General features: G+C 39.3%; 1 protein-coding gene across 35 annotated transcripts in view; it reads left to right on the top strand.

Moving 5' to 3' along the window:
- ablim1b (actin binding LIM protein 1b) overlaps positions 1-25,890 on the top strand; it is a 111,610-nt gene that overhangs the window by 71,558 nt on the left and 14,162 nt on the right. For 21 of the 35 annotated variants that reach the window (XM_036572718.1, XM_036572735.1, XM_036572732.1 and 18 more), the window contains 10 exons: positions 3,851-3,977; positions 4,982-5,075; positions 15,515-15,602; positions 16,302-16,360; positions 17,971-18,015; positions 20,271-20,348; positions 20,927-21,085; positions 24,365-24,403; positions 24,928-24,978; positions 25,501-25,536. In XM_036572718.1, the coding sequence (XP_036428611.1) occupies positions 3,851-3,977; positions 4,982-5,075; positions 15,515-15,602; positions 16,302-16,360; positions 17,971-18,015; positions 20,271-20,348; positions 20,927-21,085; positions 24,365-24,403; positions 24,928-24,978; positions 25,501-25,536 (776 nt within the window). The remainder of the gene's footprint in view (positions 1-3,850; positions 3,978-4,981; positions 5,076-15,514; positions 15,603-16,301; positions 16,361-17,970; positions 18,016-20,270; positions 20,349-20,926; positions 21,086-24,364; positions 24,404-24,927; positions 24,979-25,500; positions 25,537-25,890) is intronic. The other 14 variants (XM_036572752.1, XM_036572729.1, XM_036572751.1 and 11 more) reach the window with 3 other exon arrangements.

The raw sequence follows: 25,890 nt of genomic DNA, 5'->3' as shown, positions 1-25,890 counted from the left end.
TATCTTCTGTAATTGGCTGAATTACCAGAGCTCCCCCAGTCATAGCAGTATTATTCAAAATGGCACCTTGGTAATGTAATAACAAAGCCTTCTTATAGACATAACCATGCACTGTGTTTTTTATTGTTATTGAGTGTCACATCCATCGTGAAGTGCTGACAATGACATTGACTTTGCTGACCTGACATTTCGATTCGGCTATCTGTGGGATCCTGCATACAAATTACACATTTGAAGGAATCCAATGCACTATTTAACCCAGTTATAATCAATCAGTCGAGACATCATTGCTGTCCAAGTTTTGCTTCTTTAGGTTAGCACTGGAGCTAGAAGGCTACTGTTGCTAATAAACGCAAGTCAATAGTCACCCAAATCTTTTCTGTAAAAACATCCCCAAAACTTCTCTCAGGACACAGTGTGAGTTACTGTGAACTATATAAATAAACAACAAATTTCATTTACAAATTACAAATGACATTACTGAACGTTTTTTGGTAAAATTAATCCACCTCCTGTAGTTCTTATGCTGATGTATTGCAAATGTTGTTCGCAGGCCACAAAATAAGAAATAACTTTTTCTGTGAAGAGGAATTTTAAAAGCTGGTCTTCTTTCGTGTAATGAGAAACTCAGTAATCCAAAAAGATGCTTTACAATAGTTTTGTGACGTCTTAATAAGGTTTTAATGAAGTTTCAAACCCTCCTTCGGCTTCCTGCAGTGTCATTTGAGCTGACTGTGGCTCGGCTCCTGTGCTGTCAACCAAAGAACAGCTCTCTCTCTCACTCGCTTACTCTCTCTCAATCTCTCTCACTCAGAGGAAGTTCCTCATCCTTCTGCGGTAGATTAGGGGCTTCGCGGGGTAATTCAAGATGCAGGGCCCCAGGAACTAAGCAGAGGAGAGAGAGTGAGAGAGAGAGAGAGAATTACACAGCCAACGAATAGAGCTTCTCTTTGCCCTCAGATTTCCGCATACCGGTCCTGTCTCTTTCACTAACATTCTCCGGCCATCCGGCTCCGGCTGTTCTCTAAATTGAGTTGTGCAGATTTAGTTGTCCATCATTGTTTGAATGGCTTGGAGTTTTTTTTACATGCCTGACGTTATTGTTTTCTTTTACTCGAGTCCTCATTCAGGCATCCAAATTTCATTAAGATTCCTGGATATCAACTGTTATTTATTATGTTGCAGAGGTTCAATGAGAAACAAATTATGATTGTTTATTAAAGATTACAGGAATTGCATGGCCAAGAAGATTTCAAGTAGTCTAAAGCTATGAACCAAAAGCTGGTGAACAAATGCACTGGTAATTAAAGAATGAGAGAAATGACATGGTATTGTTGTCACATTTTAGAGAATAATGTTTATTTATTGAGGATTGTACCTGCATAAGAAACACAGCGAGCTCCACTGTCTGCGCTCAGAAACACACACATACACATGCCTTTCTTCTGAAGTGCACCCGTGAATGATTCTTTGTGTCATGCTTGGCTGATAATTTGTCATTCAGGGGGCAGCGGAGTGATTGGTCACTGATGAAATTCTTTAGTCCTGATAAGCGCTTTGTTTTGGAAGGCACTTATGAACTGCATGGCTGCTGGTGGCCTTGTGGATTTTGCAAACTCTGCAGAGTCCTTATAGCTTTTATAGCCTTTTTATAGACTTCTAAAACACACAGTTCTGAGAGTACAGAGATGTTGATGTGCCTCCTGACAGCAGGAGAGAACACAGGTCTCCTTGAAAGTTATTGCTCTTCCTATCTCTCTCGCTTTCTTTCTCTCTCTCTATATATATATACACTACCCTTCAATAATTTGGAGTCATTGTCTTCAAAACAAATTTTTTGAAGACACATGTATAAAATGTTTCTAATATGCTGGTCCTGTACAACTACAGGTTTTAAATAATAAGTATTAAGATAATTTAGATGTGCCATACTGATGATAGGAAAGGTCAGTGATTATGAAACAGCTGTACAGCACCAAAAGTACACATCCAGAATGACTTACATTTTAAAAGTGATGATCAAATGTTGAGGCAGATAACTTGACAAATAGACTGAGTATTTTGTATTGTATTGCACTAAACATTGGCAGCCCTCATTGCGCAGGCACAAACTTAACAGTGTTTTTGTAGACAAAGGTCTTAAAATAATTTTAATGATAAAATCATCCATTTAGAATGTAAAATGTTGTGGAAATGGCAGTGTCCAGTAGAAGTCTGTTCATTTACTCATATCGTATGCATTGCAGATTTGACATTTCTCTCATTTCAAGAAATCACAGGGTTTTTTTGCCCCCAGTTTGAATTGCATATTACTCTTACCCAAAAACATTTTCCTACCTCAGTAACCATTTTTATATTTTTTGTGTAAAATAACAATGAGTATTATAACCCCATTACACTGAGCTTGTGATGGAGAGGAATGTGACAGGGTTGGAATATTTCAGGCTAACCTGGCTGCCTGCTGTCTGTTAGTTTTCTATGTGTAATAGGGTGGACATGATATGCTTGATGGACCCCTGGAGAAAATAACAAATGATCAATGTTGAGTAAAAGCAAAACTTACCAGCTTTTGATGTTGTCTCTTCTGAAGACTTAAATGTCAGTTTTCCTCAACATGTCATTTAATATGGCAGTACATTATTTTTATGGCTTAATCATTTGGTGGGAAGGGGTGGAAAGCAAAACTCAAAGACACAAATTATTCATTTTTACTTCAAAGTAATGTTTTATGTTACATTTATCAGTGTACTGTTAATGTGGAAACATGCTGTTGTAAGCAAACTTAACTTTCTTTTTAGTGAAAATAAGTTAATTCATCGCCTACAGGGAACAGATTTAAATATGGCTTTTTTACACAGTTTCTATTTATTTGCTGAGTTTGACATATTAGGGGAAAAAATAAAACATAAAATATAAAACGTGCCATAACTTTTACACAGTCTTTTGTTGTTGTTTTTTACCAATATGTTAAATTCAGCAAATAAACAGTAATTGTGCATAAAAATGTGCAGAACGGTGTTCTGTTTTAACTTATTTTCACTCAGAAAACCAACAAAGCTTGTCATTTGACCAGAGTATATTACATATACTAGAAGTGGGAATAGGTGAGTGCATCAGAGGATGGCAGATGAAGGCGGATGAAGTTAGTGAAGGTTTAAAGAGGAGTAAAATGCACCTTCATTTTGCTCCAACATCAGTCTCCGGCATTGTGTGTGTGTCTCAGCTCTCCTCCGCTCCAGCCTTTTAAAAAAGCTTTTGGGATCTCAGCCAACGGATGTAAATACAAGATGACAATCCTGAGTTATTTTTAGAGCCCAACCTTTACACACATTAAGCATGCACACTTCCACCATATTGCTCATGACGAAGGCTGCTTTTCTGAACAGAAGGATGCTAATGCTCACGCTTTATAAAAAGCAGCCCCTGGTAGTATAAAGAAGGGGCTTAGTCAGCCCAGCTCTCAGGCAAATTAATGATGATTCACCAATGAACCTAATGACACATTTCCAGGCAGACCATTACCAACCTGCAGATAAATAGGCTTTATTGTATCTGGAGCTGTTGCTCTGTAACGTGTAGTGAAGTAGTGAGTCATTGAGTCAGGTGTGGTGTGATCCCCCCGGCTGTTGGGTTTATGTAATCTCACACCTCCACCTAGTGGCTAGAATGGATCTTTGAGGATGTGTTTATGCATGTGTATGCATGAGTGCTTATTGAAATACTGAGATGACCACTAAGAGTGAGCACTGGGTTTTCTATACAAATATATGCCGTGTTTGTAATCAGAACCATACGTGTCATCTTCTGCAGCACAGGCTGACCTCTGTCAATGTGTATGTTTACTGTGCAGACTGTGCAGGCTGTGGCAGGGATATAAAGAATGGACAGGCTCTGCTGGCCTTGGACAGACAGTGGCATCTCGGCTGCTTCAAGTGCAAAGCCTGCGGCAAAGTGCTGAGTGGAGAGTACATCAGCAAGTGAGTCCGGCTTAAATCTCTCTCTCTTTATCTCTCAGTGTATGTTATTATCCTTCAGTTCATAAGCTTTTCTCAGACATTGCTCAAAGATGCAGCTATGTATTTTGCTAGATGTGCATTTTGATGAGTGCAGATGAGTTTTTTTTATGTTTATGTTTATGTGTTAATACTGTATTTTTGAATGTCAGTTAGTTTAGGGTGCTTTTTTGACATCTGGCCAGGGACAAGAGATAAAAATACGCCTTTTTGGCTATTCTGGCTCATTTTCTGTTCATACTGTATATTAATAGGGACTGTCCTGGACAAAAAAGCAGCAGTTCAAATTACTGAAGTACTAAGTAACTTATAGAACTGCAGTGGGCCGTGTATATACTACATACCTCTTTCTACAGCCAGCAAAAAGGGTTGAATCAATTGTATATCACAATCACAAGCTTAAAAACTGCAGTGTCAAATCACAAGAATTGCAGTTTTAATTGTATCCTAGATTAATTAATGTTGTCTTAACAAGTTTTAATCAGGAATATTAAACCTAATTACATAGAGCTTGTGAACTGGCAGTCCAGCACACTACATTCAGTGTAAAAATGTGCTGTTTTCTTTGGTGACAAAAAGCCCGGGTCTTAATTTTATATAATCACATTTAAATCGTAATCACAAATAATTGCAATCTCAAAAATTGCATTCACCCTTACCAACATTTAATAGGTGCTGTTGTTGTCTTTGTAAGATCCTTTTGGTCTAAAATAAGACACTAAATTATTCAACAGCAAAGCATTCCAGCTGAACCAACAATATGTGAATTAGTAAGTAAACATAAATGACTAAAATATAACTGTAGATTACTTTTCTCACAAACATGAGTATAAATAAAAGTATTAACATTTAAAAATGCTCAGAGAAGTACTAATCCACCAAAATTTTACTTCAATATCTGTAAAGGGAGCTAGTTACTATCCACCACTGATCCCAGACAGTAAATGTGCTCACTTTCTCTTTGTCAGGGATGGAGCTCCGTACTGTGAGAGGGACTATCAGATCCACTTTGGGGTGCAGTGTGAGGCCTGCCATCAGTTTATAACAGGGAAAGTTCTGGAGGTGAGTGACCTGCCTGTCAGTGTCCTACAGGCCAGTAAACACTGGAGTGGAAAAAATTCAGTGAAAAGAGAATTCCAGCAGTAATCAGAAGGTAGAGCATTCAAATTCCAGGACTTACTGTGTATACCTGATTGGGCACTCCCCACTGCTCTGCTGTGTTGCTCCCTCACTGGGTATATTTTTCCTTGCAGGATCAGTACATCAAATAACAGAATTGTTCACAGGGGTGGTGACTCTTAAAGCTACCATTACACAGGAAAAACAAAAGCCGTTTAGGTTCACTGGTCTCTTGTATAGTAAATAAAATGGCTACATTTGGGTTGCAGACATTGTGACCCCTTGTTCCTCTGACCACCACTATAAAGAAATCGGGGCCTGTAAGTTTCTCTATAATACCTCATTCATCAGGCCACTCTGAAATACTTTGTTTTCACTTCCATGACTGAATTAAGCAGAAATTTTGAAGAATTAGTGCAATTCTCTTTTTATTTGTTCCTGGTCTGTGAGTTGTTGTGTGTACTGTGGTGTCTGTGGTTTTCTTCACATCGCGTTCAGTTGTTGTAATTGCACTGGTACTGAACGTCTGCAGCTGGTTGCATACACACAAATGCAAAGCACAGCACAGCACAACACATGCACTGATGTCATGATCATCACCCAGCACCCTGCTTGACATAGCTGCACTGCTCTTTCTGAAGCACTCTGAGCTCTCACGACCTCAGCACTGGCCCTTAGAGAAAAGAGCACAGAACAAGCGGCAGAGCTGCTGGCCACATGCCAAAGACCCACCCTACAACTTTAGACAGAGCAGCCTCTGAGGCTGGGGCCTTCTGATAGGCCAAAAGACATTAGGGAGCAGGAAGGGGAGGGGGAGATGGATGCAGAGTTAGAGAGTTCTCAGGAAAAAGTCTGAGACACAGATTGAGGCACTTGGGTGGATAGAGAGAGTGAAGCAGAAGAAGAAGTGTAGGACTGTGTTCAGTACATCGCAAGGCTGGGAGTCCATACAAGCAGCCTGCCTAAGGTAAGAATGCCAGATCAAACTCTATCCCTCTGCACCAGAGTGTATTAGGCTTGCTTACATAGAACCCTATCTATTTTCTGATATAGGCCCTTTGTAATATTTTGGACATTCAAAGATGCTGAAAAGGTTCAAGTTTGGTCAGTTCATCTGAGTGTTAGTCAACTTGATGCAACACTAGGTGATGGAAGTATGTGAAAATGGTTGGAAGGTGCATTGTCTCAGGGTCTGAATATCAGTAGTAAACCCATATGAAAACGCAATCTGTTGAAAAAAGAGATGGCACCTGTCTCATGCTGATATCAGCAGAAAATGCTGGAATGCATTTCGTGCTGCTGGGTAGTTGAGTGTTTAAGTAGTTAGAGCATGATAACTTACGTTTAGATGGCCTTTAGTCACATTAATGTACCGTTCACTCTCCAGTCCATACAGTCCCTGTATAGGAATTAAGCTGCAAAAATGGCCCACTTTTATTATTTTTCATGTCATGAGAACAAAAGCATTTGCATATATTCACCTGTTCAGTCAAGTAGTTTAGCTCCGTCCATTCGCTCTGAAGTTATAAGAAGTGTTTCAGACTACACTGCTATTTAAATAAGGCACAATACAGAGCAGCCAGTCAAACCAGATAATATTTACATCTAGTCAGACATAAATGCACAGTAGCAAAATAGCGAGATAAAGATGAAGAGAGGTTGGAAAATGGTCATGTAAAATGAATTATGACACACAAATGTCATTCATAGACCAAAAGATGTAGATTATGTGTGATTTAACTACTTCAGTTGAAAATAGCTCATATTAAATATTTTAAAGGAAAAAATATCAGATCCATACCAGTAGCAGCTAACAATCAAGGTTCCAATCAATATCAGTAACAGAAACAAGATAAATTAGAAAAAGTGCTTACCATCTCTAGTTTAAAGTACATTGCAATAGAGTCTATTTACATTTTAGAATAATAAATACCCTAGCATCACACAAATACATTCTGTTTTCATATGGGAATAGCTGTAGCATTAAGTATAAATTATGACTTCAGCATATGCAGCCAGACCTAAACTGTCCCACAGCTTGTAAAAATGCAATTTACACACTTGATTATTTTTTTTTTTGTGCTCTGTGAGGCAGTTGTGGTGAGTGTGTTATTCATAGGAATTCATGCTTCCACATATGGCGCTGAGAGGCCCAGTGGAATTTTATCAACATGTGACCATGAGAGATTTAAAGCAGCAGATGCTTCTATACATCCCAGCATCTATGTGCAGAATTTCCCTCAAAGAAAGAAAAGAATGGCTTGGTAGACTGCTTAGTCCTCGTACATTCCCGTATCAGGAATGGTATATAGGTTTGGAAATGAGAGAAATGAGCTCATATAAATTTACTTTGCTAATGCTCCAACATTTAGTTATTCATAAGAACAGAACAGCCCCAGACAAAGCAGCATATAGTCCACAAACAACGCTTTGATAAAGTGAACCCTAGGTTTATTATTCAGGAGTAAGATTTTATGGACTGATAGGTTTAAATGTGTAATTGGGATTATTTTGATCCTGAGAAGCAGAAAATGCAACCAACTTCTAAGACCTCTAAGACCCTAAGAGGTGATCTTTGATCTTTGGAGGTATGGAAAAATATCCCTGCAGATTTCTTTCAAAACTGAAAACACTTCTGCCTAAATGAATGGGAGCTGTAATAGTAGTGAGACTCATTATTCAGGAACTACTATGCCTTATTTAGTAACTACTGTAAAACTAATATGTAAGTTTTGTATTTATAAGGGTGAAGAATAGAGGTGTGGGCCCACATGCAGACCCTTAAGGTTGAGATGGTTAAGCCACAGTGTTGATTCTCTATTAATACACACACACAAAAGGGTTTAGTAGATAAGCAAGGAGGGCAGCAGACTGCATGTGATAGTTCAGAGTTCCTTCTCATTCTGCTGTGTTCATTTATCTCCAGCGGGGTTTGCAGAGTCTGTTCTCACTGTTGGCTTTTTCAGTCCACAGTAATGGAGCTCAATTCCTCTGCAGCCAACAGGCTGGTGTCGACTCCACTCGTGCACCTCTTTATTCATGTGTCCGTAGGGAATGTGGAGGTGTATGTATGAGCTGAGCAGAGAAAGCACAAAGGTTACAGATTTGATAGGGCCTGAATTTTTGAACCGAATCCGAAAAAAGCCAGAGAACATGACACTTTTGTGCTTGAAAGTGCTAGCTGCCCTTTACATTGTGTGAAAACTTCATGAAGAATGGATCAGTAGAAATGGTACAAGTTATTTAAAAATAACATTTTGTTACAAACATTAAAGTTGATATAAAGAATATTTTTCCTTCTCCTATAAAGTTATTACTCTGAAAATGTGAGGTTCTGTTAAAACAGCAGCAATATTTCATCTATATATTGTAACACAATATAATACGTTATAAAACACAGCCGTACAGTGTTCTCCACCTGTCTAACGTGAACTAAACTCAGTCTGAATCCAACCTAAACTTGCTTTACTTCACAAATGTCCATTTTTGCCCACGCACTGGCCCTGTTACCTCACTGCCAGTAACACAAAGAACTCCAACCTGCCGGTTTAAAATGGTTTATGGTAAATAAAATGAGACGGGAAGAATAAAGAAAGGAGAAGAAATAAAGGAGGTCTAGATGCAGGCAAACATTCATTAAAGGAGGGAGGCGGAATGTCAGGAACCTGAACGTGAAATCTGAACTTGACCCAAATGATGTCCAGAGCTGACTGAAGCAGATTTGATTAGTAATGTCCCGTTGAGTTCGGACAAATATTTTAAGCTGCACCAGAGGTTCACAAGGGAGAGGCAGGCAGGTGCATGAGGGAGCATGATGACGCAGAAAGTAGAACTGCTGCACTGTGGATTATCTTTTTGAGAGAAGGACTTTGCTAATGTGTCTCATATGCAGCAAGAGAGCAGCTCTGCCTATGTGTAGTAATACTGTCAGATATGTACAGAACTGTGCAAAAGTCAAAGACCACCTTTCATTTACTTTATGTCCATTCAAAAGGGCCAGTAAATACAAGTTATTAAGTTATCAGCATCAGGAACAAAAGCAGAAAACATTTAACAGAAAGTTTCACAGAGGCCTCAAGAGCTAAATATAATTTTTTTTTTAGTGTTTAGTGTGTTTTGCTTTTGCCTTTATTACAGCTTACATTCTTTTCAGAAGACTTGCTTTTATTTTTAAAGAAATCTGCAGGAGTGTTTTTTAACATCCCCAAAATTCAGTCTTAGAAGTTGGTTGCATTTTCTTCTTCTCACGATCCAAGTAATCTCAAACACATTCAGTGATGTTGAGGTCTGGACTCTTGGCCATTGTTCTGAGAACATCAGCAGCTTCTTGGTTTGATTTGCACATTTTCTTTTCTCAGTAATGGCTCATTGACAGCTGCACATCCTTTCAGACTCATAGTGTTTAGTTGTTTTCTCACAGTGGAAGGATGAACAGAAAAATGTGTACATCTGATGCAAGAGTGGAGCTTGATTTTCTCCTCTCTCAAAAATGAAAGCTTTAAGTGCTGTTTATCTGATTGGGACAGTTTTGGTGGTTTACTAAGTTTTGTACAGCTGTTAGAAGTTCCATTTTTTCTATATCTTAATAATTTTTTTTTAACTCCAAATCTGGCAACTCCTGTCTTTTCACTTTTTTGACTTTCCTCTCCCTTATGCAAGTGGATTATCATATATCTAATCTCCTCAGAAATGTCTCTAAAATGAATAACATGAAAATCATGAGCATCCTAACAATATACAAACACATACACAGACACACACACCATGTTACACAACTCCACCCCACCTCTGCCTTAACAAAACAACTGAACTGTTGCCGTTCACTCTTAGCATGACCACATGCATGTTTGTTCTGTTTCTAAGGGCCTTGTCTTTCTCTCTGCTGTTCTTTTCTTCTCCCTCTTGCAGTCATCATACCCCCTCACCCTTTTTTTTCCACCCCTCTCAGTCCCTCTCTCTGGCTCTATTTTCTGTCCACACCCTTCCATCTGGAACTGGAGGTTTTCCCCCTCTCTCTTTCCCCTCGCTCTCTCTCTCCTCTCTCTATCTAAATTAGCCAGTCAGGCCTTTCTTGTTTTCCTCACTGCTCTCCCCAGATGCACTTGCATTTATGTGATGCAATAAGGAATGCTCAATAGCCCCACTGGAGGCTGGCAAGAAAATACGTCCCCTGTTGCCAGTGGCGTTTGTTTACAGGAAGAGTGTTACATGGGCTCGTTGCCATAGCGAGGCGGGTCGGGAGAGGGATGGGGTCACATCTGTGTGAAATCACGCGTTTCTGCAGCATTGCCTCATAGTTCACCATAGAGGAGGATCACAGGATAATGGCCAAAAGCCTGGACGTGGTTCCCCCAGCATAATCACAATTAAAATACGATCAGTTGATAGGACACTGTGGGCGTGTATGTGTTTCCACTCTGTCTGCGTTCTCTGAAGAATGATGTAATGCAATAAGAAATGCTAAATGCACCATTTAGAAATGAAAACAGTGTGCATTTAAAAGGAAAGATGCAGTTGTTTAACGAAGAGTCCCATCAATTTCTGCATAATTAAATAGTTAAGATGCAAATTCAGGTGCTTTGTCAAAAAATACGTTGTTCTAGAGAAATGTAGTAAGTCAGAATTGTTCACAGTGATGGCAATAAGAACCAGAAGTCTGGAAAGTTTATTGCAACTAAAAGCTACATACAAGTTATTACATGAAGAGGTTATGAATAAGATGTCTGATGCCTGGGACGTTGTTCTACAATAGTTTGAGACAACGTTTTAGCTTAAAATGTTTTTTTTTTCAATACATACATGGCAGAAAGGTACGTGCAGGGTCTTCTAAGACAAAATAGTTCCCAAAGAAGACTCCACTATTTTACCATTAATTAACATTACATATAAAAGCTCAGAAGACATGTGCAGGTTCACTGATGGTTTTAGATCAGTGGTCACCAACCCTGGTCCTGGAGAGCTACCTTCCTCCTGAACTTGAATACATCTGATCCAGCCATTCAGGGACTTGGTAAGAGGTTGATTAGCTGGCATGAGTGTGACAAATTGTGGTTGGAACTAGGCTCTGCAGGAAGGTAGCTCTCCAGAACCAGGGTGGAGACCATTGTTTTAGATTGTAAATAAAATGGCTTAATTTCTATCTTAGACATTACAACCTCTGGTTCCTAGCACCACCACTGTAAAGTAATCTGAGTTGGTAGGTTTCTCTACAATGAACCATTTCACATCTGACCAGCCTGAATGATACTGTTTACATCTCACCAATGTAATTATGCAGAGAGAACACCTTGTGGAATACAGGCAGGAAAACAAGCAAAGATATAGAGAGACTTTTGGAGGAGAAAGAAAGTGTGTTGAGAAAATTGTTGATGGAGAACAGACTAACGTTTTTTGGTGGATCATAGAGAGAGAGATGTTGAAGGAGAAAAGGAAGACAGCTGTGAAATGAGGGAGAGAGAGAGAGAGAGAGAGAGAGAGAGAGAGAGAGAGAGATGTTGAAGCTGCAGGAGCTCATCAGCATTCCCCGAGCTAATTCAAAACAGCAGGATGACGAGACAGCACTGCAGATGAGTTACAGCTGTGTACCATCAGCACTGCCCAATGTGCACTCAGCTGGAAACACACACACAAGTAGAAATAAACAATACCTTGACCTGTTAGATTGGGCTCTGTTAGTAAAGATGTCACCTTTTGTGCCTCAGAATTCCACATGTTCTCAGATTAAACCACTTCCAGATTTATTCTCTGCAGAGCCTACAGAGCACTTCACACTCAGCAACCCAAACAGAGCCGCAAAATTCCTCACTGTGTAGCTTATAATCAGCTCAGAAGTCTGTGTAATATATTATTTGTCAATTGTTATCTTGATATTGCTGTTTGTAATAGTCATGTTGCAGAAAGTTGCAATATGCACATAAGTCCTCTAACCCAGTTTGTCCTGGATTACAGACCCTGTTCATTTAAGTGCTTTACCTGCTTTAACACATCTACTTCAGCAGGGTTGGAATGTAATGGAATAGAAACATACAGAACATATATTCAGAATACAGAAATTAAATGTCTTACAAGATACACCTTGGAAACTAAATTTCCCTAATAAATTTCTAAAATATATCATCTTCAAAAGAAACATCAAAGCTTGACTGTGGACTCTTTCTACACAGTGTGTAAAGATGTACTCTAAAGAAGAATTCAAAAAAAGCACTGAAGTTCCTGCTAAAGCCTGAGAAGACTGATAAATCAATGTGATGAGTCAGTTGTTAACCTCAGCTTTACCAGACTCTTTTGAGGGATTGAACATGTTCACAAGTGATACGTGGAGCATTGTACTGGACTTCATTCGTTTCATGGCAAGTTACATATCCATATATGACATAGCTACTCACTTTGTAGTCAAATTTGCAAGAGTAGGATTAGGAGAGCAGCAGTTGACTGAAGTCTGAAGACTGAAGAGAATAATGTTGAGAATTTTGTAAATTCATTTAAATTCAAGTGAATTTTTCATGAAAAATATGAATAGAAAAATGACATGAAGGAAACTTCCAACCGGTAAAAATGAGGAACAGTGTGAATTCAATAACAGTTACAACAGCAGAGGTGTTCCCCATGTGCCTTATCAATATGTATTCTAAATGTATTCTGAATGGTGCCTTTTACATATTGTAATTGTATTGTATTGTTGGAATATGTTACTGAATAGATTTAGCATGATGTATTCAGTCTGTCACCACTTTAGCTAAGGAAGAGTTTGTTATTAAGCTGATTATTTGGATCAGTTATGTTGGGAGCAGAAAAAGCACAGCGTGCATATATATATATATATATATATATATATATATATATATATATATATAGATTACACTGCAATCTCAATATGAAGCAGTATAATCACAATATGGAATTTCATCCTAATTGTGCAGCCCCACTGTTTGTATCTGTTTGTGTGTGTATGCATGCTTTGTATATGTAATAAAGTTGCTAAGAGTGTGTTTGGAGTGGTTCTTGGCTTGCAGCACACACTCTGGCTATGTTCATGCTAATACAGAGATAAACATGCATTAGATGCACAAATACACTCTCATTACTCCATGCACACCCATCCCCTGGAATCCTTCTCTTGGTGGGATGCCATGCAGGCAGACTGAAAAACTGTTGAAATGCGTGGATGTACATGGGAGTGTCCGTATCTGTCTGCTGGTCTGTTTTTGTTTTGTTTTGTGTTCAAATGTGTGTGTTTGTTTTTGTATATTTTGAGGATAAAAAATGTCCTGGCTTTTATAGGAAAATGCAGAAAACAGGAGTAACACCCTTCACAGAGCAGCACATGGCCCTGCCCTTGTAACGTGTGTTTTTTTGTTAGTATCCTTCTTTAAGAAAGGGTAAAGCCAGGGGTGCAAATTTGGTCTGACAGGTTGGGGGGAACAAATGTCAGGAGGCCAAAGCTTGGGTGAAAGCTCTGACCTGTTCACATAAGCGCTGAAATGAAAAGCAACACAAAGGATATATTAACATTAACAGAGACTATTTTTCCTTCAACTTACCTTTAGAGTCATTTTCCTGCAACTTTCCTAGAGCTTCCACCGTGACATCATTTATGGTGCCAAAATAGTATCATCTGTGTGGGGTGTTTAATGTAAAAAAATCACTTTCAAAAATAACTCTCATTAAAAAGGGTGGTAGGGGAGTGGTCAGAGTTGCATGCCCCCTCCAACCCCCACCCTCCTTATTTTACACCAGTTGGCAAAACCAGTTATTTTTCGTGTAAATAAATGTCATATATAATGTCATATAAATGTCATATATAACACTGTCATATAAGGAGAAAAATCATCTGCACAGTACACAAAGTACTACTATCACCCCAAGGGATTTCTAGTTGTATGATAGCACTTAGCTGTGCTGGTGCACTTGAACCATTCTAGATCATACAGTTTTATAGTCCTTACTTTAATAAAGAGAATTTTCCATTTTTAAAGTGACCAGATTAGAGCACTGCTTATATTCAAATTCAGTGACTTATCTAGGATTTCCAGAAGGCTTAGGATCACATTGTTTCTAACAAAATTGCTTGTAAATCAAAAACATGATTATTTGATACACATCTTAATTGTGTTAATCTAAAGTGTAAATCTTTTAGTCCAGCTTCTGAAGGCCTAGCCATTGAGAGAGCTTGCTTGTCTGTATATATCTGGATGCCACAGGGGAAAAAACATTCTGACTGAATATTTTTTCCATTGGCTGTTTTAAACCTTTTGTTTCTAAACAAACTTAATAATGAAATAATGAGTATTTAAACTGGCAGAGTTCAGATACAACAAGCATGATAATTCCATTTAATAAAAATTAAAAAAATTACAGAGTTTTATTAGTTAACAGAAATCATTAAGTCTTTTCTGAAAGTCGAGGGTTCCCCACTAGGGGTGTGTTGTCCATTTTCAGCTCATGTTGAAAAATCAAATGTTAAGTGAACATAATTCATGTTTTAATTGGACAAGGTTTTATAATTGTGTGGTATAGTATGTTCACAGTACAAGTCTGGTACGTTTATTACTGCTGTCTGTATTTTGACTATTCTGTCTGTTATGGTCTTTCAACTTTTTGTGGCTAAAAGTCTGTTTATATTGTCTGTTAATCCTGTTTTTGGTGATTTCATATATTTAGTGTTATTTGTTGAATGCTATGCTTAAGGTGTTTTTGAACAGGCTGATTGTGATAGGGTTTGGCTGATTTTGTGCTGTTTATCTCTAGATTGATGTGCTTGATGCCAATAGTATGCACTGACCAGCTGTTTTGTCATGTGTTTCTGTTGTGTGCACCTTGTGGATCTGGTTTGTAACTTATACTGACTTACATTTAGCAGCTCTAGTAGATTTTGTGTGCATCATTGGAACTTACATAAATCATGGTTACGGAAACAGTTACTTGAGGAATATTTGTTTCATCAGCAACAATGTGAATAAAGGCAAAAAGGAGGCAGTGGAGCTGTGAAAGAGTGGAACTGTAGCATCAGTGACACTGTGTGACCAGAGGTCAGGAACATTCCTGCGCTAGGGTAAAGTGATCCTGCAGAGTGTGCTGCATAATCAGTGACCGCAGCCTTAAACAGAGTCCTATTCACTGAGGACATCCACTCACATACAGATACTCACTCACACAGAACAAGTGAAAGAGTGAGACAGTGAGAGAGAGGCCCTGGTTAGTGGACAAGGGAAAGAGACAGCACACCTGTCTTTTTTCCCACAGGCCCTTATTTTATATATTTATACCTACGTGCCGCTACAGATTCACATCACTCTGTGTGTGTGTTTGCTGCAAACCTGCAAATATATGTTATGTTCTACTTCTGAGGACTCCTCTGACCTTTGCTCCCTGTGGCCCTGCAGGCAGGAGATAAGCACTACCACCCCAGCTGTGCACGATGCAGCCGGTGCAACCAGATGTTCACGGAGGGGGAGGAGATGTACCTGCAAGGTAGGTGAAGCAGCTGATACTGTACAAATGAGAACCACCTAACTCTTAAACAGTGTTAAACTGCTTGTACGTCCTCAGAGATGTTCTCAGTTTCTTCATCTATGCTTGGATTCTTTACCCTCTCACAACAGCTGTCCTGTTCTTTTCAGTTCTGTTTGGAGTGCTTTATTGGCAGCGCTTTATTGTTTCTATTTTTATGCCAGTTGAAAATACCAGCCATCCTTTACGTTATGTGAACGTTTCATGACGACCAACCAAAAAAACAATGGTCTAAAATTTGTTAAAAACAAATCTGTTTACACTAACATACATAAGACATTGAGGTAAGATATTAAGGTTATTAGCTCGTGCTGCAAAAATGACACGAGTGTCTGTAAAGACTATGCGAGTGGAACAGCACTGACATGCACTGACTAGAGCTGAGTTTAACATACTGAGAAAATAAAACATTAAATACAACTTTTGCACAGGCCAAGGTGTTTTTCCCCCCTGTATGTTCAACAGATAAACAGTAATTGTGCATTAATGTGTGCAGAAGTGTGTTCTCTGTAGATGTGTTAACTTATTTTCACTTAGAAAATCAAAACAATATGTTAGTTGTCCAGGCCCAAACTTGTACATACAACTTTAGTACAAAGACATTTATGTTGCTGAAGCCTGAGTTGAAAAGTTAAAATAATAAATAATCTCTCCCTCTAGGCTCAACAGTGTGGCATCCAGACTGTAAGAGCAACACCAGAGTAGAAGAGAAGTACAGGGTGAGTGTCAGCTCATCTAATCATCCATTCACACCCTCAACTTTCACTCGCCTCTCTTTCTACTTGCCTCCTCAGTTTAGCAGCAGAAGGCACAGAGAGCCCACCTCCTTCTCCACAAACCTCCCCAAAACCCCTCTGTGGTGTCTCTCCTAAAGTTTGTTCTGGAGTTGGTGGTTCTATCTCTCAGAGTTAGGTGGTGTGTCTGAGGGCAGTGTGAGTAGATGTGTCAGTGTGTGTCCTCTCGGTTCTACTTCTTCTCTCTAGGCAGTGCGGCAGCGTCCAGGGAGAAAGCCCAGTCCCCTTGATATCTTTTTCCCTCTATCTCAGTGTCAGCCTCAGTGTAAGAGCCAGGGCAGCGGCGGCTCTCGGTGGTCTGCAGGCAGGCCGGAGGTTTGCAGTCTCCTGTTGCCCCATCGCCCTGCACCGCTTCCTGCTAACCTCACTGTCCTGCTTCACCTGAAAGCAAGACCATGGAGCTGCAGTGTGTTCTTTTAGAACTTTTCCAGCACAGCGGAGGAGCAAGACACAGGCACACACACTTAAACCCACACAGTGTGCCTTCCCTTCACCAGTGGTTCTCAACCCGATGTGGGATGGGTGTTTGTGATAGCGTTTTTAAATTGGGAGATTTTTTTGTGAAATCTCTCAATGATGTTGTCCCTATAGACAAAAGTAGAGTGGCTACATGAGTGAATTTTAGACCCTTTCAGTTCCAGAAACTGTGGGGGTGACTATGATTCCAAATCTGATGGGAATCAATGAAGTCGATTCCACTGAATCAATTTTTTTTAATTCTCAATTCCAAAAATCAGGACATAAAAAAGAAACATGGCAAAATAAAAAGTACAACATTAATTACGGTCTTAATATACCATTATGATTTATGTTATGATTGACAAAGGATCTTAACATAATAACTTAATGTATTCCCACCTCAGTTGTTCCATAGGGATGCTACCCTGCTGAAAAAAAATATCTTAGACCAGTATGAATTCCACGCTAGTTTTGCTGGTTTATGCTGGTCTGGTGCTGGTTTAGCATACCAGCATCCAAAACACAACATATACTGGTTTTGCTGGTGATCAGCATAGCAACTTTTATTGTTGCTGACTAACATAAGCAGCAGGGAGACAAAAACTATGTAAAGTAGCAACACAGCATGTGTTTACAATAGAAATGGACTACAGAACCATTATTCTAGTGCTGTGAAGTCCATGTCTCCTGTGTGGAGAACCTTCGAAGGTTGGGAACCTCGAAAAGGTTGAGAACCACTGCTCTACACCAAAGACAAAGTGTTAGCTTGCACTCTGCTATGCAAAGCTAATAGTAAGATAATACTTTACATAAAGTCTTCATAACCACAGGAGACTTATGATTTGTGTCATTTATGTTTCATGTAAATCGATAACCATCCCATCTGTCTTTCAAAAGCATTCAACTGTAGGACAGTGCATGCACAGGAAAGAGAGCGAAGGAGATAAAAATCTTTGTAATGTTTGAATATGGTGGATTGAGGTAGATCTACCAGTGCATGGTATATATAGCTGAGGTTGATCACACAGCAGTGTGTGATGTGTGATCTTGTGTGACCCCTCTTCCTCCCTCCACAGCTCCTCCCTCCCTCTGTAACCTCACTGCACCAATCAGAAAGGCAGGTACTGTATTCTGCTACTGGCAGCAGAGTGGGGCATGTATCATGCAGCTCCCGCACAGCAGAGGGCGCCAGTCTTTGCCCTCGTAGCAGCCTGTGCCAGTCATTTGCTGTGTCTCAAATCGAGTACCTTTATGTACAAGCCACTTTTAGTGCGTTCACTGTGGAAAAGAAAACAAGATGTAGTTTACTGTCGGTATCTGGATGATGCACTAGAATAGCTGAAAAAACATGGCATTACATTCAGCCGTCGCAGGCTGTCAAACGTAGCAGGAGGGGAGGAGCCATCAGAGGCCACCTCAGTCTATTTTCAAAATGCCCAGCACACTCAAAAAGACTACTAACGGACATTAGGAGCAAAAAGTTTTTGAAATTTGTTTGTATAGAGTCTATTCAGGCATGTTTCAGTGGTGTGAGCTATAGTGGGGTAGTGAAGTGTAAAACGTTAGTGTTCGAGTTGATACAATATTACCTAATGAAGTCCAAGTACTAGTTTGTATCACCCATGTTTTGTTTATTTTTTGGTCAAAATGGCCATTAAGGACAAATTAATGCTTTTTTCAGGAGATATTTCTGAGCAAATTAGATATAAATAATCCACTTGCATAAGGAAGAATAAAGTCAAACTATTTAACAGTATTCTACATAGTGTAAAATGTAAGAATGTACTACATAGTGGCCGAATTGAGACACAGGGATTACGCTTTGTGCCACCACAGACATTTGATCGCGGCCCACCGCCCCCCCTCTGCCTTGATAGGAGTAAAAGCAGTCTGACTCATTGCACCAACTGGACTCAGATATGAGCTCACTCTGCACACTCAGCCAGAGATGCTGACCCCAAATAAATTATACTACTCCGCAGTAAATTACTCCCAGAGAGTGCTGTAAGCTGTCATGTAGCTATTCCGAAACCTCATTCTGATTTTAGCAGCTCCGCTGAAACCTTTACTGAGAGCCATATCTGAAGAGCCATGCTGCATGGGCTGTGGAGTATGGATGGCTTGAGGCGGCTGGTGAATGTTTCAATATGTAATTGCACTGAAAATTAGAAAATAAATGGCTGTTGGCACTGCTGTTGTAATCTTGGCTTGGATGTTAACTCAAACATGTCATTGAAGATTAATGGAATACTCCACTGTTTTTCAGCCTAATCTCTATCTACCACACCTGTGTCTTACTCTTGATTACCTCAGTATAATTTCAACAAGATTCCCTGTACTTAGAAAACAACAGAACAGCTATTAAAACACTTACAACAGGAGCTAATGGGCAGCTGCTGAATTCTATTAAAAATGTTTAAAATATGTGACTATATGAAGAGAACTTTAAACTGTAATCGTTAAACGATGTCAGCAGCAATGGAAGCTGTTATGTTGATCACAGACATAATCAGCATATGCTGTTTTTGGATGCTGGGATGCTAGTCAGTCATTTGCACACTATCTATAGTGATAAATCACAGAAATTTGGGCTTTTTTATTGTAGCTTGTTGGAAAACATGTGGGCTAACTATTTCATTATGTGGTAACACAGTGTAGGTGTTGTGCATTGTTAAAATGACAGATTGTCCTACGTGGTCAAAATAGGTCCCTACATAAAACTATAACGAAGACCTTTTGATAGCCTGTCATCTTATCAGAGGGGAAGTAATATTAACTTAAGTCTGTAAGTTCAGTAAAGCTGAATTCACATTAAAAGCACAATAAAACATTAGAACAACAAATTACTGTACTATTCTAGTGATATATGCATGTGCAGTAGGACTGCCTGATTGGTAGGAAATTGTAAGAACCCATGTCACCAAAATTTTCTAGCGGAAACTTTGCTAAGGTTGTCGCGAATCCATGCACAATCAGTCAGGAACTCCATCCACACCGTTACATTGGCAGCTCATTACAACAGATGCTTCCTCCTGGAGGAAAAGTCCTTTCCATAGAAGAAAGAATTATATAGACTTACTGCTTTCTTTTTTTCAGGAAAGTGTTCTACAAGATATGTGATTTAAATAAACATTTAGTGACAGGAATTCAGCAGCTGCCTAGTTGGCCTTTAAATGTATTTTGAATAGAACATCCAGCACAGAAAATGGGTTTTCTGTAGAGGTGTGTTGTGAAACGTCAAAATTATTGTTGATGGTAATTGATTTTTTGCTACAGATGTGGCAGACAGAGATTAGGTTGAAAAAAGTAAGTCAGTGTGAGTATGTTTTGGAGTAAGTTTGGTTGGTCACTAACACAGCGTCTTGTTCCCCCGTAGCCCACAAGATCTTCGTCTGAGAGTATCTGTTCTCGACCTGGCTCCAGCATCCCTGGCTCTCCGGGTCACACCATCTATGTGAGTCCCACTCGCCGGCGCCCTCTATCACTCCCTGAGCCCATCGGAGCCATTCACCGTTCAGTCCCAAACGGATTTTGAGGCTGAGGCTGCAGGATCATTTGTTCTCTTTTGTCTTATTCCCCTGCGAACAGTCTCCAGCTATATTTGCCTTGAGTTGTGGATATCCATCCTGCTCCTACAGACACATTATTAAATACATATCTATACACACACAAAAATGAATATAAATCCAATTTAGAAGACATTTTAATGAGAAGTAGGCCTCACAGCTGAAAGGTTATGGACTTAAGCCTCATATGAAGCTGTATTCATATATATTTATATATTCAAAAGACCATTACAAGCAAAATCATACCTACACAGTATTAGCTCACATCTGCAGTGTCTTTATCCTCTTTGGTGACCCACGTGAAGTGCTGTAACTCTGTTTGGATGTGATGTGGATCTGTTTGATCCCTAGCCTGACCTTCCTCCTTCCTGTCCACACTCTTTCCCTGTGTCTCTCCATCTGTGTGATCCCTCTCCCTCTTTCCCTCGCCTTCTTCCCTTCTTTCTTCCACCTATTCTCCCTCCAGGCAAAAGTAGACAATGAAATCATTGATTACAGGGACCTAGCAGCCATCCCCAGGGTCAAGGCCATTTATGACATAGAACGTCCAGACATGATATCCTACGAGTCTCTCCACTCCACCTCCTCTACCCTGGACAGACAGGGCAGACACAGCCCTGGAGAGGTAATGCAAAGCTACTGTCACCTAGCCTGCCGAATGCATGCTTCGATTGTAGTGCTCCAGACGTAACTCTTTAATGGCAGTGTACTTTGGTAGTATTGGAGAGCCTAACAAAATGGATAATAGCACATAAGACGGGCTGACATTTAAAACATTGTTTTAGAAATTGCAGTTCTACAGTTTAAGGGGAACAAAAATAATGGTAAACCCTAAGAACATTTGGCATAAAAAAAGACGTCATAGGTCTTTAGGTCAGTTGCTAAAAGCTGTCCCTCCAGGGTGTTGCAATCACAGATTTATGCAAATTCAACAGATTCTAACAATATTTGCAACAGCTCACAATTTTGTCCAGTCATTAACATTCAAAAATGTTCAAAAACTGCCTCCACACTGATTATAAGCATACAGCTTTTGTGATACGTTTGTAATTCATGCAAGATTCAAATTTGGCAACAGATATTTCAGTTAAAGGCCAAACAAACCAACTCCCAAATTTTTTACATGAAAGTTGAATGGTAACTCTTTTGACAACTGAAATTGGACAGTTGACTCTCATATTTCCACCATACAACTCTAACTTCTTGATTGTTGTTAAGAGCGTTAGATGGTTTAGAATTAGCATTACTGTATATTCTGAATATGCTTTTTTCAGAAACTAACCAAGCTACATTTTAAAATGAGGTTAAATAAATATAGCAGACGGACAATCACACATTTTCTATCATATATATCTTTATTGCAACCTTTTACAGTCCAAAACACAAAGTGAAAATATTGCTGCACGTTCAGAGAATAAAATGCTGCAAAATCAAGCATTTTGGTCTGCAATAATCACAAAACACCTGGTGGGACTGTAAAAGACAGCAGTCCTATACAACATACACTACCATTAAATGTTTTAGTAACAATTTACAGTGGGGTTCTGTTCATAAGACTACATGACACAAATAAGCTTGTCAAGACAACTGACATAACTCTGCATAAATGTTTATAAATGCTTATTCCAGTAGGTTTCACCTGTCATAAAGGCTACTTCAGCTAACTTTCATCAAATGGAACCTTTAGAGCGAATGACGCCTAATGGAATGAGCGTTTATAAATGTTTATATGATTGGCAGTCTGATATATTTATTTAACCAACCAAAGTTTTTAATCACCATGTAATAATTATTGTATTTTACATAGAACAATACTTAAATAATATACACTTAAACATTATAATTTAGAATCCAGCTTTTATAATGTCACAAGACTAATACGCTTTTATTTTCTGGGTATGTTATGTTTTTTCAAGTTATCTGCTTCGAAATCACCACTTTTGAAATATGAGACATTCTGGCCTCGTAAATGTATTATAACTTCCATCCCCATGCCATACTCCTATCTCAGATGTTATGGAAGACTGTACAGTTCTGTTGATCATTGTAGAGTAGACACATTTAACATTTAATTTAGGATAAATTCCTAATGTGAAGTTACATAGGTCTAGCCATATGAGAACCAAATTGGTTTTGTATTATTGAAAACATTGATTCCAAACATTTGAATGGTGATTTCAAACCTTTCAGTGGTAATGTAGGTTAATAGTTGAAGGCAAATTGGCACACGTTAAGTATGTACAGAACAGGTCTATGCTGTGGGGGTGAAAATTAGGGCTTGCATTATGTTAAGAAATGTGGCTTCTGTAAAAGCTGGTAAAGAACCAGCCTGGAAAGCCGCATCTTAAAGCGGATACGCTCTACTTTAATACTTACTAATGGTAATTGTGCATACATGCTGCGTTCATTACGTGTCCATCTGTTGTAGTGTGATAGTAGATGATACAGTACGGTAATAGTCCCCTCTGTCAACAGCTTATGCCGTCCAAGCGGGTGCGTTCCCCTTTACCGGACCTACGTGTAAGTGGGCCTTGGCTCCATAGGGCCCCATAAAGCCCACTCCGCCTGGCCCAGCCACTGCCTGCCCCATCCCCATCCTACAGACCCACACATCCACTCAGCCTCACCTTGTCAATATCCCAGTCCCTGCTGCCCCATGCCTAGCTACTGCTCTGTCATTGGACCATCACAGTTGCCAGAATACATAATACATAATGCATTGCTGCTCAAAGAGAACACTGTGGTATGGTCAGTCTTTGAGCAGGCCTGCACATGGCCTGTGTATGCATATGTGTGCGTGTGTATGTGCATGTGCGTGTCTTTGTATTTGTTTCTGTCTGTTATAATGTACTATATAATTTCATGCACTGTACATGTATTATGTGTACATTGTCTTATGTGCACGTCACTACAGGTGTATGTATGAGAGAAAGATGTATGGGTTTTTTATTGACTGTGACATGCCGTCTCTCACATTAAAACTTGCCGTGCTATATCTGGATCTGCCTGTGCCGTGTCTGTGTACGTACAGCAGTGTCACAGCTCCCCCTGCTGGCCACAGAGATAGCGTTAACACATACTCTGTAGATCTCCAGGAGTATAGATCGTGACCACTATTGTAGTCCACCCGTTAATGGAAATGGACCATCTATGACCCGATGCTTTTTGGTTGCCGGACGATTCTCAGCAAAGCAATGACACCAACATGATAGTGGCATATGTGTGATGTGCAGGTACATGTGTATCAGGCACAGCAGCAGGTTTTTACATTGTCACAGCTGGGTTGGTAGTAGGCCAGTAACCAAAGACATGCAGCCAATAGTGGTTCTTTGGTCAGAAAACTGACCACTGATAAAGAGATAGAGAATAATGTACAAAACCTTTGCATAAAAAAGTCTGTGTAGTATCTAATTGTACAACTGCAAGGTGACCCAACAAAGTAAGTAGCAGTTTTGCTAATGGGTTTTTCTGCAACTACCACACTTTTAAGTCCTGGCGGAAGATTTTTGGATGTGTATTTGGATAATTAGCAACATACAAAATGGTTGTTAAAGATAATCAGATGATGTGATTTATGAAGCATATTTTGAATAATAATACCAGTTTTATTATTGATATATTAATATATTAGAAGTTCTCCACCAAAGCTCATGTAACAGACCATTCTTTTTAGCATTTGTACTCAAAAACAGCGTAAAAGTCTTTACCTCAACATATTTTTACACTCAGTTGTAGGAAGAACATGTTGCAGTAAAGACATTTTCACTGTTTTTCTGAAAATCTGGACAGCCAAAACTGCCTGTAGTTACAGAAACACCCTAATATAGTGTTCAGATGATGCTGTCATTTAGAGAGTGATGATAGTAACCAGCAGTAACCACAGCCCTCCTTCTTACATTCTCAGAGTACAACAGGTGATCATTCCCCCAGAGGCCGTGCCACAGTAAGTTTGTGCAGGACAGATGTAATGCATGCCCAGTGACTTAACTAATCAAAAAGCTGCAACTTATAACATCTTAATGACTTATGATTATTTGATAAACCTCAGTCTGAACTAATCTACAGTCTTGCAATCACATTGTAGAAGTACTAACACATAATTTAGCATGCCTCTGAGAAACAGGGCCTGAAAATGATGCATCCCCTTAATGAGCTTATCCCAGAAATAGCTATCAGTTCTCCTTTCTGCAGTATTGTATTAGCACAAGCAACAAAATCACCAAGCTATTGATTTTCTAGTGTAACACTGCCCAGCTCAGTAGACAAAAGCTCTGTCTAACACTGAAAATGCTTCTGCGTGATACTTGTTGATATGTGTTATTTTCTGTGATTCTTCTTGATGCTTTCTTTTCTTTCTTAAAACAAAAACCTGCATCAAATTATCCACCACAGACAATAGTCCTGTTACCATGTAATATAACATTGTCATTTTGATAATGACACCACATTTTGTGTCCACGTTCTCAGACCATGCCACAAGATCTTTCCCCTTTGTCAGCACCTCTGTCAGCAGAGACAGTAAGTTAGCAGTGCTTCTTGTATCTTGGACATAGTCGCCTCTGACCAGTAAGGTTACGCCTTGTAAAACTCTTATCCTTTTATCTCTCTTTCTTGCTGAAGACACTTCCATCCTTAATTAAACTGCCTTCTGAACCTGAGTGATAAAACTGCAATAGTAAATGTGTTGTGTGAGTGCGTGTGCGCATTAGCATGCAGACTGCAGATGTGTTCTGTGTGCCAGTTTGTCTCTCTTTGTGACTTTACAACTTTCAGAAATTCATTGCAGGCTGCCTCATCTCAGCTTTCTCTGCCTAACAAAGCTAGAAAATACATACTCAGATGTAGAGTTGTATAAACCTGATTGAATAATATACAACTGTGACATGATCCTGCATCAAGGCTTATACCTTCCTATTAATCTGACCATTTCTTGCTTTTGGATCTGCTCTATCACTCCCTCTGTTCTTTCTCCTCTGCCTAAAGCGCTGAAATTTAGTCACACTTAGTTTTTCTCCATGTTGTTTTTTTTTTTCTTTGCAGTCTCCAAGGACCTTGTCGCCCACCCCCTCTGCTGAGGTTAGAGCCTGCTTCATAATGTGCTTTAACGCAGATGCGCATTCACACCGCTTCAGAACAGATAGAACTCAGTCTGAACTTTTATTTATTGTTTGTTTATTTGTTGTTGTTGTGTATATTGTCACTGTTATAGGAAAACCTTACTTCGTTTTTTGTTTTTACACCACTTAAAAACACCAGCCGGCTCACATTTCAAGAAAAACGGACCGATAGAAATTTTAAAAAACAAACCTATCAAGTCACCAGACAGTAGCACCAGATACTATCAGGTGCGCATTAGATAGTACACTATATTGCCAAAAGTATTCGCTCGTCTGCCTTCACATGCATATGAACTTGAGTGACATCCCATTC

Source organism: Colossoma macropomum, unplaced genomic scaffold, assembly GCF_904425465.1.
Source record: "Colossoma macropomum unplaced genomic scaffold, Colossoma_macropomum, whole genome shotgun sequence".
NCBI lineage: Eukaryota > Metazoa > Chordata > Actinopteri > Characiformes > Serrasalmidae > Colossoma > Colossoma macropomum.
Note: the sequence above shows the minus strand (reverse complement) of the source record. Positions and strands in the feature narration are given on the sequence as shown.